The sequence below is a fragment of the Aulonocara stuartgranti genome, assembly GCF_965226115.1.
Source record: "Aulonocara stuartgranti genome assembly, chromosome: 20".
NCBI lineage: Eukaryota > Metazoa > Chordata > Actinopteri > Cichliformes > Cichlidae > Aulonocara > Aulonocara stuartgranti.
The window spans coordinates 26,454,191-26,471,771 of NC_138956.1; the positions used below are offsets into that span (position 1 = coordinate 26,454,191).

Consider the following 17,581-nt stretch of genomic DNA (forward strand, 5'->3'; position numbering starts at 1 on the left):
CTTGGAAAAATATTGGATGTTATATTGTAAGACTGACTAAATAAAGGGCTGATTCATAGGTTTTGGCGGTGTATATCAGGCTGAAGTGTGATTATGTTCTGGGGCTTGTTTTTTTTTTGTTTCTTTTCCATTCTTTCTTTTATGCCTTCCTTTGTCTTGTCTCCTCTTTTTAGCGTCATTTGTTGTGCCCCCCCCCCCCCCCCATTGTTATTTTACTGTCAAATACATGCATTTCAAAGGCTGCCGATTAAAAACTCAACTAACAATTCATCTCAGTTAGTTTATTCAAAAAACATGATGACAGCTTTCATCATTTTCCATTCCACTGTTGAATCTGTAAAACAGAGAAACATTTTCTCCTTTTGCAGGTCATAAATCATCAGTCAATGTAAACCAGTATTTACAGTACATTTTTTCATCTAAAAATAAAAGTGTGTTTTCTTCCCATTTAACAGTCGATATCTCACATTACTCAAAGCGTCCTTGTAAAAGGACAGTTGGAAGATGGTTGGTGCAGATGTTTTGGAAGTTGTGTGTTTTTTTTTTTTTTTAACGTTTCATTTCACTGATTTAGTCATCCGTCTTGAGCATCATTGTCATCGTCGCTGTCTGCCGTTGCCTAGAAGGACATCAAAGGTGCTGGTTTCGTTCACAGTGGGAATCTCAACCGTATCTTGTTTTCTGACCATTTGACAGTACAGCGTCACATCAGGGAGAGAAACAAGATGGAACACAAACGGAGACCCATCCTTCTTGTTGTATCTGTGTGTAAGAGGTGACATACAGTATACATGATCACAGACAAAGGACTGAAACTACAAGGCTTGCAAGTACTGCCACTGTAGAGGGCAAGGTGTTTATTTCCGTCAGCAGACACTCACACGGTGCATCCCATCTCTACAGATGTGCATCTTCTTCACCTTTTAGCACTAGCATTATTGCTTTATCAAGCAATTATAATCTCATTAACTCTGTGAGCCCCTTGGATCCATTTCATTAATAAAAGACCAAAGAACTGTTACAGTATACACACATTAAAGTGTATGTTACTCTACAATGCTCACACCCTATAATATATATTTCTAAATTCTCACTGAAATACTGCAGATTAGTCACAATACAAAAATTTTATTGTGGGAATGACATTCAGCCTGAAGTGTTAATGTTCATCTTCCAAGCCTGCAAATTCTGACACCGATGTCCTGAGAGGAAAATGCAGTGTGACACGTGGGTGAGGGGTTGATTAAACTGGCATTAGTCAAATGCTTTTAACAAAAGCTCTAATTACCTTTGAATACGCTCATGGTTGTTACTTTACAGGGAGATAAAGATTAAATGTAAGGTTCCATTGTCTAAATTGTAGCTCTGCCTATAAATCTATGGTTACATCCACATTTCCTTTGCCACTGGGCCAAATGCTTATTACAAACTAAGTGAAACCATGTCAAAAAAGAATTCATTCAATAACCGCTACTTATGTCAAATACATATAATTTCAATAGCTACTGCTGAAATGACTCAATCAGTGCATTCCAGCTGAGAAAGGAAACCAAAAGGAGATTTGCTATGACCGAAGATATACCCGCGCCAGGCAAACATCATCACAAAGATTGTTAATCTTTCATCTTATCATCTTATCGTATGTTACAGGGGGTAACCCTGCCTAGAGCGGGGTTTTTGTCTCTGTCTCAGTGTCTGTAAACCCGATTGGCCGTGTTGAATGAGAATCCTCCAGACTGGTTGGCATGTAGTCTATAGGCTCGTCCTCTCCCCTTTCACTCGTTGATTCTCCGCTCACATATTTGAAGACAGCAGCTCTTCCATGGCTCCTAGAGACGTATTGTGACAAGGGATGAGGGAAAGGGCCACTAAATGGATCCAGGGATGAGCTAAGAGAAATTTCCAAAGGAGGCTGCAGAGAGGGGAGAGAAGAGAGGGGAATACATAAATAGGATTCACATGCAAAAGAGGTTGAAAGTGCAGCACTAGTTTGTTCTTACATCATACTCCTTTGTGACCTCAGTAAATAGTTAATACACATTTCTCTCTTGGTATGCTTGTTCTGTATGCACTCAGTGCAAGTCTGTGCTGTCCTGAGAGCACAGATGTATCTAAGAGTCTCTCTAATATCCAAGCATTTGTCTCAGTAAGGATGCCTTATTGTCAGCAACCTTTCATTGTGGTTTTGGTGAACTGTAGATGGATAAATGGAAGGACCAGACACATCTCTATAATCCTGTGTCAGATTTCCCCCCCCCCCCAAGATACTATTCATCGGCAGTGGATAGTCTTCAGGCCTGGTTCAGTCTCCTCAGGTTTTTTTTTTTTCTTGGGGGGGGACTGCACAACGTATAGAGATACAGCATGCTCTAAACTTGACTAATACCTCTTTGGGAATCACCATGTTGGTGTAAAACTACTATTTCATGGCTATCAAACTGTGTTGTTGTTTGCATTTTTCATAGGTTCAACTAAAGAAGTGGGGGAAAAAGACAACCACCGAACAACAGAATAAAATTCATGCTTGTTGTTCCGAGTACAATATACAACCACATTTACACTAGTGTGAAACTTTTGTGATTAATCTCTGTTGATGTAATACTCTGCACTCAGTCACAGAGCAACAGTCTCCAAAACAAACAGTCATTTGGACAAGCACTGGCAGACTGACTAAGAAGTAGAATAATGGTACTAAGTAGTGAAAAAGACAATAAAATGGAGATGAATAAATTATTAATAATTGGAGGTAGAAAAGGCTACAAAGCTTTACAAAAAAGGGATTTAATTAGCAAACCTTTTTTTTTTTCTCTAATTATCTATTCTTGGGTCTTTTCAAACAACAGATTCAACCAGGTGGTTTCCCTGACAACTAGCCAGTTTGTTGCATCCTAAAATGACACCAGTGTCAGCAGAACGGCAGACTTTTCTTTCCCAGACTGTTGGCATTTCAGCTCCAAGCCCTCCTTTTCTGATTGCCAAGGAAGAGACAATACCTGTCTGTAGATTTGCAGCCAACACAGACAGATGTAACGTAGAACCGTAGTAAACCTCGACCAGGAAACAACAGAGGGACAGAATGGAAAAGCAGACAGGACAGAGAGGCGCTGATATGACTTGAGGCTTGCACAGACAAAGAGAAAACAGTTTCTGTGATAGAAATTCTTTTAAATGAGCTCCCTATGGAGTCGTCAGAGCCTAGATGAAGCAGAGGAGGGGAGGTGGGTGGGAAGACGGGAGGGATGGGGGTGAAACGCAACTGAGCAAAATTTGTTCTGAGGAGAAATGACATGTTCCTCCTTCTTCTCTGTCTGTCACACTCAGAGTTTCATTCATATTCTAATTAAGCTGGCGGGCACCATAGGGAGCTCCGAGTAAAGCTGTGCAAGGATGGGCAACACACAGAATCGATTCAGAGCAAAAAGGTTACCAAGGCAGTCTCGTAAGGCAGCCAAAGTGCTATTGACAGGGTTTCTTTTTGCATTTGGGGGTGGGTGGTGTCTGGTGTTTTGTAGAGGTTAATTGCAACTTCATCAGTTTTAGATAATTACTGGAAAGAGTCTAAAATATGGCAGATGGCTGCATACAAATGCACAGAATGACTGATGAAAAATTGATATGTTGAAGAAGAAGGGGGGGGGGGGGGGGGGGGGGGGTTCTGACAGTATGTTATAAAGATATTATTCGCAACCAGTGGCTAAGAGGAAGAGGGAAGGTGGATCTCCCACTGGGCTCTGATGTGAATCCTCTCTCCCAAAGCATTCAAGATGTTACAACCCCTGCATGGTTTACGTTGCCCTAAGAGAGCTGTGGCTCTGGGCTTTGAAAGACATCAACCTTACCTTTCACTTGCTGACTAAAGTAAAGCAACCAATTCTACCGAGAACACTTGAAATGTAGTGTGTAAAAGTACAAATAAAAGATCCACACACACAAAAAAAGATAAGGCACCGCACCATTCCCAACAGTAGCAGGGTTGTATACATGAAGAGCAGTATTGTATGCTGCATAGTACTGCCAGGACGGATGCGCTCATGTATAAATTTGCATTTAGCTTTGATGCTGGGATGTAAATCTACATTCTTTCAAATGTTTTGCATTTCAAACGCTTACTGTCTGCAGACTTAAAAAGTGGATAAAAAGTTTATAACAGTGAATTCCAAAAGTTTTTCAGTCTAATATTAAACAATATGTAAAGGAGTGAGGTGGGTTATGCTCCAAGAGTCACATCATTGTGAGCTGGACTTTGTTTTTAACCATGAAATGGACCCTGACTATCAGAACACATTTATCTCACTGGAATCAGCCTCTGTATGGTTGGATGGGTTAGATAGATGATTGGTATTTTATATGCAAAAGATTACTATCAATTCCCTTATTGTTCATTTGACTGATCATTACTCATCACTGACAATTACTTGACTATTATTTACATGCCGTAAAACGAAATAAAACATATCCAATATCTGATAGCTGTAGGCCCCCTTTTTCCAATTCAGATGCAAATTCTATTCCCTGTTTTTTAAGAGGTTTCTGTGAAACTGAACTAAGTCATTTCATGTTGTTTCTGGAGGGTAGGAATTATCATAGCGTAACACATTAAACCCTGGTTTAGCAAAGAGCGTAACAAGATTTCAGATAGGGGAACATGAATCATTTTCTTGCATGAACCAAACACATCTACCAACAATGTGACCACAGACCCCCTGAAAACAGGGAGAAGAAGCTATCAGGAATGATCTTAAAATCCCCCTTTCTTATGACTTCTGCTAGACCGCGGATGTCAGCAGCCCTCAGCCTCAGCGTGTCATCTGTCAGGAGAAATCGTCTAATATGAACATGGTGCCAAATAAGGCAAAGAGGCACTTGGAAACCAAAGATCCCCTCTGAGAGAAACTTGGCCAATTTCAAAAGAGCACTGGAGGGGAACCAGAAGCAACAAGACTCTTGGACTGCATGAACACATCTTATTAGGTGAAGGAGGCAAAATGAGCTATTGCAAAGCAAAAAATTTCATGTCATGTTATCAAAAATGCCCATATATAACAATACAGTCAAAAGAATAACTGAAAGCATGCCAAATGATGTAGGGTTCTTTTTTTCTCAAACATGAATATATATGTATGCCTTAAGAGTTTACCTTGGGCTTTTTAGTGTCCCAAACAAGTTATGTATTTTTAAAGCACAGTGATAGGCTGCTTAAGGTTCCTAGTTTGAATCTCTTGCCCTGCTTGGGCCTTTCTTTGTGGACTTTTCTTGCTTTCTCTCTGATTAGGATAGATTTCTTCAAGGTACACCGCCTTCAGCCTAGAATCAAAAGACCCGAATTATAGGTTAATTGGTGATTCTTAATCGATTATGGCTGTGAGGCAGGTGAGTTGTAAAGTGCTTTGAGTGGTCAGTAAGTAAGACAAGATCCATTACATGGATCTGCAGCAATGACTGAAAATGAACTGTGTGTTTTCTAAAACATCAGTTTTATTTATGTTGTTTCCATTCATGTTTTATATGGTAGAAGGAAAGAAAAAAGAAGCCAATGAGAAAAATCTAGCAAAGTCTTTAGAAGTGAATATCAGGAGTTTAGGGAGGAAAGAAAAGGCTTGTGAGGACTTTAAGAGATTATGTGTTCTTCCGAGGCTCACAGGAAGGGCTGCTATTACAGAAACCAAAAATACCTAACCATCGAAGTCACCACAGCCAACCTTTAAAGGGCAGAGTAGCAGTTTAGTCACGGGCTTTCATGAAGTTGGGTGACTTGTGAAAGACATCTTAAAAATGAACATTCGCAGCTGGTGCAGTGGAGGCCAAAACATCCCCCTCCAACCATCCCATCTAGTGTTTTAGTCTATTTTTACATTTCTGCACCTCCAGTTTTATTTTGCTATTTTCTCAGGGCATGGAAATATCATGAAATGTTTTAATTTAATAATCAAAATTTACAGATGGGGAACATCTTAAAAAAAATCTTTCCACAATTTTTATGGACATCAAATAACAGACAAACTTCCCTTTTATCCACAGACAAGAGTTTTGTTTTTCACTGGGTATCGCATGCAGAAGAGCATTTTCAACCATAATTTGCAGCCAAAGTAATCTCATTCTTGGCTGAGTGTGAAATGTTATTACATTGCTTTAAGCAACTGAGCCTGCTTTACGCAGATTAACAAGAAGCAGAAAAGTAGGGCCCCGTAGTCAGAGAATAAAAGTGAAATCAGATCAAGTATCAATGTCCCTTTATTAACCTCTTCACCTGTCTCATTTCTTTATCTCTGTGATCTGTTCATTTCAGTTCCAGTATTTTTCTCTGTTAAACACTTCACCTCCAGTCTCAGCTCTCTGTCCTCCTTTTTATGGCACACTAGTCTTGTCTTTTTCACCTCTCCATATTCAAATCATACCCTCCAGGTGTTTAGGTGCTCTTTTCTATAATTTGTCCCTTTAATTTTGTATCACAGCTCTGTTTCAGCTTTTTTAATGAATTGGAGAGAGACAGAGAAAGTCTGCACTGCTTGTAAAAGCTTAAGAATTACTGAACAGAGCCTTCTACAATCCTGACATCAATAATGTGAGGGCCTTGTAAGGGTTGCGTTAAAGTGTGCTATCGCGGCTCAGATCAGAGACAAGCTCCCATCAGATTCAGCTTTACTGCTGCATCTGTATTTTCATCCCCCCCTTTTTTTTAAAAGTTATTGTGAGATCAATATTTAATTTTTGGTAAATCCACTGGAGATGAATCAGACCTGACAGCTGGTATGACGGCTCTGCTAAATCACCCCAGAATTGAAAGTGTATTGGGCGAATCATTCAGGGAGAATAGTTAGAAATGTGTGTGGAGTGAGCAAAGATGAACAAGTCTAAATCCTAATATGCATTAACCACTGAGTGAGTCTGCTTCTTTCTTTCTTTCTCTCTATCTTCCGTTTCACCATCAGCATCCTTCTCCACATCTGACTCACAAGCCAAAACGTCAGCCTCATTCCCTTTTCTCCTCACATCAGCATATTTTTTCCGTCTTAACCCAGCCCCACCTGGTGACTGATCCACAGAAACTTAATTCCATCAGAAATATATTTTACTAAAAAATTGAAATATATATTTTTTTGGTAGGGATAAAGGAAGAGTTTTGGAACTTTTGGAAATAAGAGGATAATCTGCGGGCCATAAATGTCTCTATGAAGCTTTATGGCAAATGGTAAATGGACTGGTTCTTATGTAGTGCCTCTCTACTCTACCTGAACACTCAAAATGCTTTAAACAACATGCCTCATTCACCTAGTCACACTCATTCATACAAGCACTTTGTGTCTAACATTCACACTCTGATGGATGCATTGGAGAGCAACCTGGTTAGTGTCTTGCCCGAGGATTTTTGGCATGCAGACTGGAGCAGCCCCGCGATCGAATGACCAGTCTTCTGATTTGTAGGTGACATGCTCTACCACCTGAGCTACAGGCACACCAAAATCATACAAAAGCAGTGGGATCAGTGGTTTGGATGAAAATGGTCAGGTAAGTGACAGCCATTGGTGTCTTATTTCTACAGCCATGTTACTGGAATGGTTAAGATACAAGTTGGCTGAGGCACTGACAATAAACTGCGACGTTTGACATTAGGCTAGAAAACAGCTGTGTCTCTTCCTCCTCTACTTCTGAGAAGTTCTGACAATAAAATTGTGGATGACTTTGACACTGGTTACATGAAGTTGATTGCAACATTAACTTGTTTTTTAGAAAATGACAAGATTGTTATCTTACACTAAACCAGTTTCAGTCCAGACCTTCACCTTTTCCTGAGATGAGCACCTCATCAGCACCTCATCACATCACACCACCTCATAACACTTCTCATTTCATTTCAGCCACTGAAACATCCCCATTATCGCTTCTTCCAAGGGTTCACACCTCGACCTGCCTTTATCACCTTTGAATACCCTGCAACCCTGTGAAACTCAGGTGTTTTATGAGTGCACCAAATTAGCTTGGCCTTATAGCTTAAAGTCAGAGGCTGCTGAACTGGGAAATTACATTTGCATTGCAATGCATTTTCCAGTTAATAGAAGTTTCCAAAAGCAATTCTGCCTACCAGTAAGTTGCATCACATGTCTCAGTTTAATTCAGCTTAATTTAATACAGCATGCTTGGTTGGCACGCATGCCATCAAATGCACTTTTACATTCTTTATCTGTAAGTGAAGTGAATGAGGCAAAAAGATGAGAGGGAGTGGTCCATCCGTGTCAAACAGTACTGAGTGCTAACCTGAGACTGATTTTGTATAATTACCACTTCAAAGAAAGTGCAGCGCCTTTTACTGAAACAAATTAGAATTTAGTCTTTAGTAGTCACCCAATTCAGTCCTGTGTGCTGTTTCTTGTTATTCATTAATTACTGTAGGGGTTTTATACCAATTACAATTCTTAATTCAGCAACTCTCAAACATTTTCTGCAACCCCAACCTCTCACCCCGAATATATCTACATTATTGCTCTTTCAGGCACAACCTTTGCTTCTAAGCTCTAAAGAATTCATTTTTATTAATAGAGAACTACAACTCCAGTGTTTTCATTACTGAATGTAAATTCAAACTATCACATGATAATATTTTAAACCACATAAACTCTCTTCACTGCTTCCCTATATCTCAAACTGAAGATGATTTATCTTTATTGTTGTTAGTTTGTTGTAGATGTTTAACTGGCAAACTTGTCCATGCCTTGACAACAGTGCACAACCATGCAGGATTTTTGTACAGCTTCGTGCTGTAGCCCCAGATGTGTAGCTCTTCCGTCTCTCTGGCTCTGTACACAGCTTTATGTATGGGCCACTGAAAAATTAAAATTCACATAAACATATTTTCCCCACACTTACCCCAAAGTGGTCTGCAGCAAGTAGGAATATGCAGAAAACCAAACAGTAACTTCAGCAGCATGCATGATCAGATACTGAAAGTGGAGAGCTTGTCAAAGTACAAGGAGTGTTTCATTTACTTGTTTGTATCTAACTGGTGATTATAAGAGCCCTTGTGCCATCAGTTGATGATGATCACTTGATGACAAAAACAACTTCACTGCTCAGCCTGATTTAACAAAATAATCAATTTTAGACAAAAACACTCATGTTAAGGGAGACTGGGCATTTTTTTTTTCTTGAATTTTGCAGAAAAAGCTTTGTTCTTCAGGATAATCTGAAACCTTGAGACATTTTTTGTTTTAAGCTTGAACAATCTAGAAACGACTAAGGCTGTAAGCTTCTTGCAATTCCCCTTAAATGTTGCAGAATCCCTTTTATTCAAGGTATGTGCTCAGCTAGGATGTTGCTGCTTCTTGATATAGGTCATGATCTTGAAGATTATAGTGTTTAAACTGAGTGAAGGTGCCCCGCATTTGGCTTTGAATACAAACTCTTACACCAAGAAAAACTATGGCACTTATCATCATTACATTTGGCCTATTGGATGAGGTAATTCTGCTAAAGTTGGAATATAAAATGTACTGAAAATGTTGGAAGCTTTAAATAACCATATAATCGTGCTCATACAGAGAAAGGAGCCTGTGCACGTGTTTCCCTTTGATGCCACCCAGTCCTCAATGCGCACAGAAAACAATCACCGCAGCAGATAAAAAGAAAAACACTCCTTTTAAGACACAAACCACATCAACGTCTGAATCCAGGTCAGCAGTGCCTGCCTGAGCAAGTTTATTGATGGCTGGAAAATAAAAGAATTTACCGAAGTCACCATTCAGAGGCAGTGCAGCAAATCAAGGGCTCCCTTCAATAAAACCACACAGCCACAAACAATTGCACTTGAATGCCCAACTCCACGTATGTCACAGCAGGCATCAATGGTCTCACGCTGCCACCTCCCAATTTAACCAAGCCCAACTGCTCTTCCCCTGTCTCTTGTTATTGTTCCCTCTCTCACATCAATACACCAGCACACAATTACAGGCACAAAACAGAAGTGCACAGCAGCGTGGTTATTCGCTCACAAAATCTTGAGATCTTACTTCTACTAAGGAGCTGCAGGTTGCGGACCTCTTCTCTGACCTGCAGCTGGAGGACCTGTTGGAGGACCTCCTGCCTTAGTGTCTCCTGGACAATGCCCATCCTCTCCAACTTCTCCCCATTTAAACGCAGCAATGCCCGTCCTGCAAGGAACAGAAGGGAAACGTCAGGATAGTTTTCTCCACTAATTCAGAAAGTAGCCATAAAATAGATATTTCAGTGTTATCAGCTTAAAATTTTGATTTAGCCCTTGTAAATGAAATATTGTTTCATATAACCCTATGGGAAAATACTGACACATTTAACTACTACATTTACATTTGATAAAATGTAACAGTAATGTAGCTGCAAGAACATATCAGGACCCATCTCTTTGTGTGTGTGAGTGTTATAAAGCATCTATTAAATGTTGCAGTGTTGTCGCTGACATAAATAAAATAAGAAAAATATACATTTGATAGAAATCTGTGGGTTCCACATGTTTCCAATGTGAATTTTCTCCCAATCTCAAAAAAGAAAAGGCAAATGAAATGCACATTCTTATGTACATAAATTAGAAATGTTTTTTCTTTTCCTGGTCAGCACTTCAGCCACCTGGTGGCTAACAGTAAAAAGGCTGGCTCACACAGGCAGACTCTTTCTATGGTTAAGTTTTACTACAGTTTGGCAGTTAACCCTGGGGACACTCACATTTAACATACCATTACCCACAGTAAACAGCTTTTACAACCAAGCCGCACTCCCATGAACACAGACACAATATCAAACACTTGTATGTGTGGAGGTGCAGCACACAGAGAGCTTACTGAGAGTAGGAGAGCTACGTCCTTCGCAGGCGCAGAAAGAAGAGGAATCCATCATACCTGCAGCAGCTCTGTACGACGCCCAAATCATAATTTGACTCATTACTCATGCAGCTCTCTATATCACTCTATTCATTTCCATTTCATTGCCCTGCACATATCTTCTGTACCTTTGTTTTTTTCATTTTTCTATACCTGCATCATAAGTATGTTCTGGAGAAGAAAAGTCACACAGGTTATATATTGCATGTACAACCAGTGTGTATTTCATAGCTTGTAAACACCTTTCACATTTCCTTTCTGTTTCTTTTGCTGTCACACTTACACTGAGCCTCAATTTTTTCCTTTATGTACCCACAGTAATCAGTGAGCAAATCTGTAGGACGAGTGCAAAAGCAGAGGAGAAAGAGGGAACACAATAAAAGCAAATAAAATCAAAAGAGGGAAAATAGATAGAGAATTAGACCCACATGCCCTCTGTCTTTTTTCTTAGCCCATAAAATATAAATACCCTTAAAGGACTCTGTAGTCATATTTTATAACACAGACTCTATGTTGGAGAAGAGATTTGATGGTGTGCTACATTACACTGAAATAGGTCTGTTGTGACCCAGGCCCGGCCTGAGTGCCTCTAAAACCATCTGTTAAGAAAAATGTAACATGCCCCAAACCATATTCTTCTTTAACATCTTAATCACAGCAATTCAGATAAGTTATACAGCAAAAACCCTTCATCTAACCTAAAACCAGTATAAAAGCACTGATCTGGGATTGTGTAATTTTTCCAAATGAGTCCAACAGCTCTATATTTAGCTAAAGGAAACCTTTTGTTTCCATCAGCTCGTGTAGCATGGGCATCTTGACAGATTTCCATGTTTTTGGCTGCATGACTCAGCTGACTCATTTGCCGTTTAGTACACTCTCACAAATAAAAGCTGCTACTCTTTTGGTTCCAGTCTTATTTTTATACTCTACTATGGACGTATGTGTGTGTGAGTGTGGTATGTTTCCTCTTGAGGTAAACTGAAATACAATTTCAGACTAGAACAATGCAAAACAGTGAGGAACTATCTCAGCAAAAATGCTCTTTTAAAGCCAATTGATACTTTATATAACAGACAGCTGAATATAATATAAGATAGCAGCAGTGTGTGTTTTGTACACTTCCCAGCTCTCTGATATACGATATACTGCTCTCAATGGAACTAGCCAAGCCAAATGAGGACAGAACTGTCAGCCTGTCTTTTCCTTACTACCAGATGGGCTCCAACAATATAGACAATAGTTCCCTCTTCTGTGGGTATGGCTGCTCTCCCTTGGAGGAAAGGCCATGACAAACCAGTTAGCTTTTATAATGGTTGAATGGATCGTGTGTGTTTGCTGTGCATGTGTGTCTATGCACTTTTTGTTTAAAGGGAGATTATTTGCTTCTCCTCCGAGTCCAGGTGCTCCCTGTTTCGAGCACGCAGAGTCGAATTACCCAATTTGTATGAGCACAACTACCTCGAGGATACAACAATAATTTTCCATTTATTTTGTGTGGTATATCAGTATTTCTTTCTTTTACACACACACACACACACACACACACACACACACACACACACACACACACACACACACACACACTTCTGTCTGCTCGTACACATTCGTCGGCCTCTTTACCCAATCCCCACAAAAGCCCTCTCATGTGCGCTTGCCAAAAGCAGGACCAGTGTGTCCTAGAAAAAAAAAACTACTGCCCTTGCTCTGTGAATGTCTGTGTGTGCATGTGTACAAATGAGACAAAGCAGATGAATGGAGCTCAAATCAATTCCCCTCAGACAGACTTAATACAGCTCCTAATAATTGCCTGCAGATAGGGAAAGTATGCTGTCAAAGGCAGAAAAGAGACACAAAAACAAAAGCTGTTTCAATAGAGATCGCCTCTCTCAATTTGGCTTCAAAATAAATGGCTTATTAACAATGTCTCTGGGCAAATGGGAAGCAGTTCTGCCTTGGCTGGAACAATAATGACTCTTAAAACAGTCTGAAAAGCAATCCAAGGTGTGTGTGCATGGGGGGGGGGGGGGGGGGGGGGGGGGGGGGGACGACTTCCTTATAAAAGGGCAACCTTTAGTTTAAATCTGTGATCAAACTGACCAACAATTTAAACTATTTAACTTTTGCTTTATTGGCTACATACTTTGTGGTCTGTCTATATTACTAATCTATTGAATATATCTGTTAATCATACTTGGTATAAAATATTATACTAAGAATATTAACATAAGAAATAAATATAGGAGCAACTTCAGGGGCAATCTAGTTAAAACCTCATATAGAGGTGGTCTAGCTTTCTGTGTGTTCAAACTTCAGTCTGTGAAGTATACAGCCATGTTATGAGAAAGTAACAGTACATGAGATTTGGATAGCAAGTGCCAATTTATCAGCTTCACACCTCTTGGCCTATTGTACAGTACTTACGAAATACTTATCAAAATGTTGAGGAGACAGTGCACAAAACTGAAAGAACTGGTCTGAATGTGTGACTCATCTGTTTCTCAGTCTGACTCATCTCATCTATCACATCAACTTTTTAATGCAATGCAAAAATGGTTTTCTGCCACTAACTCACATGCACATCTGCTAGAATCGAGTGTAATCACATCTATTATTTACTTCTGCAAACAACAGCTGTCTGATGGAGGAAGTATTCAGATCCTTGACTTAAACAGACATCATGTAACATGATCAACTCTAAAAGCATTAAGTAAGAAATTTGCTTGCTTTCACACTTTGCTTGTTTGAGTTTTATTTGCCCTGTTTTCCTCTCATTTTGCAAAAGAGTTGAGGTTATTTTAGTCTAATATGAACGGTAGCATAGTTCTAACTTGCAGTGCAGCATGCAGTATAGTATAGTTGCCGCTTGATGAAGCCATTTAAGTCATGAAGGACATTACTTAAACGTGTAGTATTTCTACTGTCCTGCAGGGGCTGACTCCAATAGCTGCAAAATTGCTGTACGGAAAACTTTGAGAAAATGACTCCACTTCTCATTTGATTTATGATCTTGATAAATATTTTGCAAAGTTTATGTTTTCAGATTGGAGTTTTTATTCTAATTGAATGTAGAATAGTATTCACGTTGCAAATTATACTCCCATTAAGAGTAAATCAGATAATTAAGTAGTGTGTGCTCTAGAGTGTGGCTATTCTGTGCATCAAGGGCTTGTTTAACATTCACACGTAGGCTACTGTTCAGCATTTTTGGTATCTACATGTCCACATTATTAATGGCTCAGGCACACTAGAGTAAAAAATATGACTACAGCCTCCTTGTGACCATGAAAATTTATACTTTTTGCATTCGACAATTGATTGGAAGTACCCCACCACGCACCTATATTTTAACATGGAACACCCTCAGGCTCTGGGCGACCACTTTCAATTGCAAGGTGATTGCAGAGGTCACCTGGAGAGAGGCAAACTCCAAACAAAAGTCTGGCTCAGACTAACTATAATCACTCCCACACAGATTGGCAAAGCTTTGCAAATAATTGTTGTCTAATTTACCAACACATTGCAATCAATCAGAGCCTGCTCCTATAAGTGCAACTTGTTTGCGATGCTTCTCTTTGCAATAGGAGACTTACCTCAATAGTTGACGGGTGTTATTCATACATGAAAGCAAGGTTGCCTATGTTATTTTGCAGCTAAATTGCTGTACTGTAGCAACTATATCACTATTTGTGGGGGAAAGTCTTTATTTTCTGTTTTATATATGGGAGGTTCTGGCCAGACTAAGCAATTAATGTGAATTTCTGTAATAGACACCACAGTTTTTGGTCATTTATCACAGCTAATCAAAGCATTATCACAAACAGATTGCATGCAATTTCCAACTTTAACTGTAAACTGATAGCAGACTGATTCCATCTTAATACCGTTTTATTGCTGTCTTGATGCACTAAATCTGCTTTGAAGATGTCAGTTGACTGCCAGCAGTTGCAGACTTGGTCCCTGCCTTTGAAACAGCAGTTTCAAAGGCAAAAAGATTTAAAGTTTATTGCACACCATCACAATAATTTGGATTCTGCTGAGGTCTCTAACCACTATTTTCTCCAAAAAAGCTATTCAAGCTAGCTAGTGCTAGCATTAGCTTATTTACACATCTATAGCACATTTTAGCATTTATTGTTGTCCTGTAACTGCTCTAGTACTCAATTCAAACTGTTCCTGAAACTGTTCATTAATGGGATCGTAAGTTTGACTCTCATTACTACGTGGTAATCAAATTGCACATGTAGTCTACAGAATATAGATTATATAGAAAACTGACAAAATACTGTGTACTCACTATTGCTAGAAACAGTAGAAACAGATTAAACGTGCTGATAAATGCACAACAACTCAAACTGCAGGAGAAACTATGAAAGCTACACTGATTTTTCTCAGGTATAGCTTTTTTCCAGTGCTTGAGAGCAGCTCAGAGAAATATTTTCCTTTACAAACACAGAATCCATTTCATGGCTGCTGATGAGAATCAGCATCCTTCAAAAAAGGCAAAGAATTTGTATGTAGTCTTTTCTGAGGTTATTTTTTATGCTGACCGAATGCATCCACAACACAAACACATATTCAACTCTCATTTGCACAAGAAAAATACATCAGCTAATAACAGAGCCAAAATAAAATCCAGCTGGACATCTTGAAGTGAATACACAGGGATAATTGAGCTGAAGCCTCTATCTCACGCTCTCTGTTAGAGAATACATAAATAGAAATGATCAGATCAGAGCTACGGCAGCTATGATGGTGGCAGCATTGTTAACCCTGAAGCCTGTGTGTGTGTGTGTGTGTGTGTGTGTGTGTGTGTGTGTGTGTGTGTGTGTGTGTGTGTGTGTGTGTGTGTGTGTAAATGTAAGTGAGTGGTGGCTGACCCTGCAGCATAGACCAGCAATCTGTTCTCTATGAGACTCTGAAAAAGAAACTGCTCTACCGTCTGGTCTGTCAAGGACGAGGATGTGTCAACACGTACATGCTCATATGTCTGTTACTACCTTGGTTTGTGTATCTAAGCACTCGCATGCATTTGTGTGGGAGTACTAACAAATAAATGTGTGAGAGCGTGTTGTTTGAACTCAAACACGATAACACAGCACTTTTTCCACAGATTTGCCTTTCTTCTGCAAAAATAGGCTGCACTCCTTTCGTTACCTCACATGTATGCCTTTTAAATCTCCTTTGCAGAGATTTGGGTGTAAACCTGTTTCCAGTTGAGAAAGCTAAGCTGTGGAACCACAAACCTAAAAATAAAACTTTGTGTGAGATTTACTAAGCCTTTTATGGCTCTGGTTTGCAATGCCTTAGTCCAAATGAGCATCACTACTATGCTTATTGAACGGAACAGAGGTCAATGAGAAGTTTAACACAAACAGCACCCTCTAGAAGACTAGATCTTGTGCACTTTACACTATTAGCAGGGATAGTGATTGACGTTATCTGCAAATAAAAGACAACAATCCCAGTCAGCATAAAGTTCTGTAACAACTGATGCTACATATTCACATGTTGTGCACTGTACCTGTGATGGCGTGGTGGGAGAAGGCCTCTACATAGGTCAGGTAGTTGTGTGGACAGTGTTTTTTAAGCCACTTGCAGACATCCTGCTGAGTCCACAGCACCACTGGTTTGGACAGACTGGACAGTGTAGGACTGGTGTGGTACACAGTGAACGCTTCACCTGGACGTAACTGAAGAACACACACAGGAAGCAGTTTGTCAATGTGCATATTGTACAATAGTGTGCAAAAGTCTTGGATTTCTTTATACTTTGCTGGTTTTGAGAAGTAGTTCTCAGGATTTCTGAAGCTTTTTCAAACTTTGCCTATGTAGATTGGCTGCTTTTTCACCCATTTTCAGTCAAGTCCTTGCGCTTGACCATTTTTAGAGGAATGTTATTTGTGTTTGTATGTTAAGCTGCCATGAACATGAGGTTTTTATGCCTGTGATTTGGTATTTATTTTGTGAATCTTACATCTTGTGTTTGGCAATTTTTTCCTCATAATTTCTATTTATGTCGGGTGTTTGTTTTATTTTTTTTTGTTTCAGATTGGTATGGACTTACCAGTCTACTTAAACAGTTTGCTTTTTGTTTGTGCTCTCTCTCTTTCCACCTTTGCCTTTAGGTCCTCACTACATCACTCTTCAGCATGACACTTAACACTAACCTATGAATCATTTAAGCACAAAAACACAACAAAATCCAGGGATGGACCAGTGTTATGTATATAGAAACCAGACAGCTAACAATGGAACCAATTATAAATCACGTTCCTACTTGCAGTCTGCCACAAAAACATAAAATTAGTTTCTATTTCTTTTGTTGAATCTATGAATCTACATGATGTGCAGTGTTTCCTTAAAACTGAACAACTGGAGAACAAAAGAATAAGCGGCAGGCATAAAAAAACTACAGCAGATGAGCAGTATCTGACAGTCATGTCCTTAAGAAATAGGAAAACAATCCTTTAAAGATCTGACACAGGACACATCTGGCCCTTCAGCTGATCCATCTACTCTTCACTGAAGCCTCAGTCTCAGTGGAAGAGTGAAGGGAAGGGAAACAGGGAGAAAAGGCTGGGGTATGTGAAATTACACAAAAATCAGTGACAATAGCTTATAGTGTGATGAATCAAAATCTCTAGTTTGTAGTTCATATTGTATGAATGATATCAGATTTAACAATGAGTATCTACAGCCATCTCTAAAACACAGCTCAGTTGAATTTTACAAAA

General features: G+C 39.4%; 1 protein-coding gene across 2 annotated transcripts in view; it reads right to left on the bottom strand.

The window, feature by feature from the left end:
• Nucleotides 1-266: 266 nt before the first annotated feature.
• The window catches only part of LOC309696939 (sterile alpha motif domain-containing protein 10-like), a 61,234-nt gene continuing 43,919 nt past the window's right edge, over nucleotides 267-17,581 (bottom strand). For both annotated transcript variants that reach the window (XM_082518478.1, XM_082518477.1), the window contains exons 3-5: nucleotides 16,369-16,537; nucleotides 10,002-10,142; nucleotides 267-1,912 (exon numbers count right to left, since the gene is read on the bottom strand). In XM_082518478.1, coding sequence (XP_082374604.1) covers nucleotides 1,890-1,912; nucleotides 10,002-10,142; nucleotides 16,369-16,537 — 333 coding nt within the window. In that variant the 3' untranslated portion in view covers nucleotides 267-1,889. The remainder of the gene's footprint in view (nucleotides 1,913-10,001; nucleotides 10,143-16,368; nucleotides 16,538-17,581) is intronic.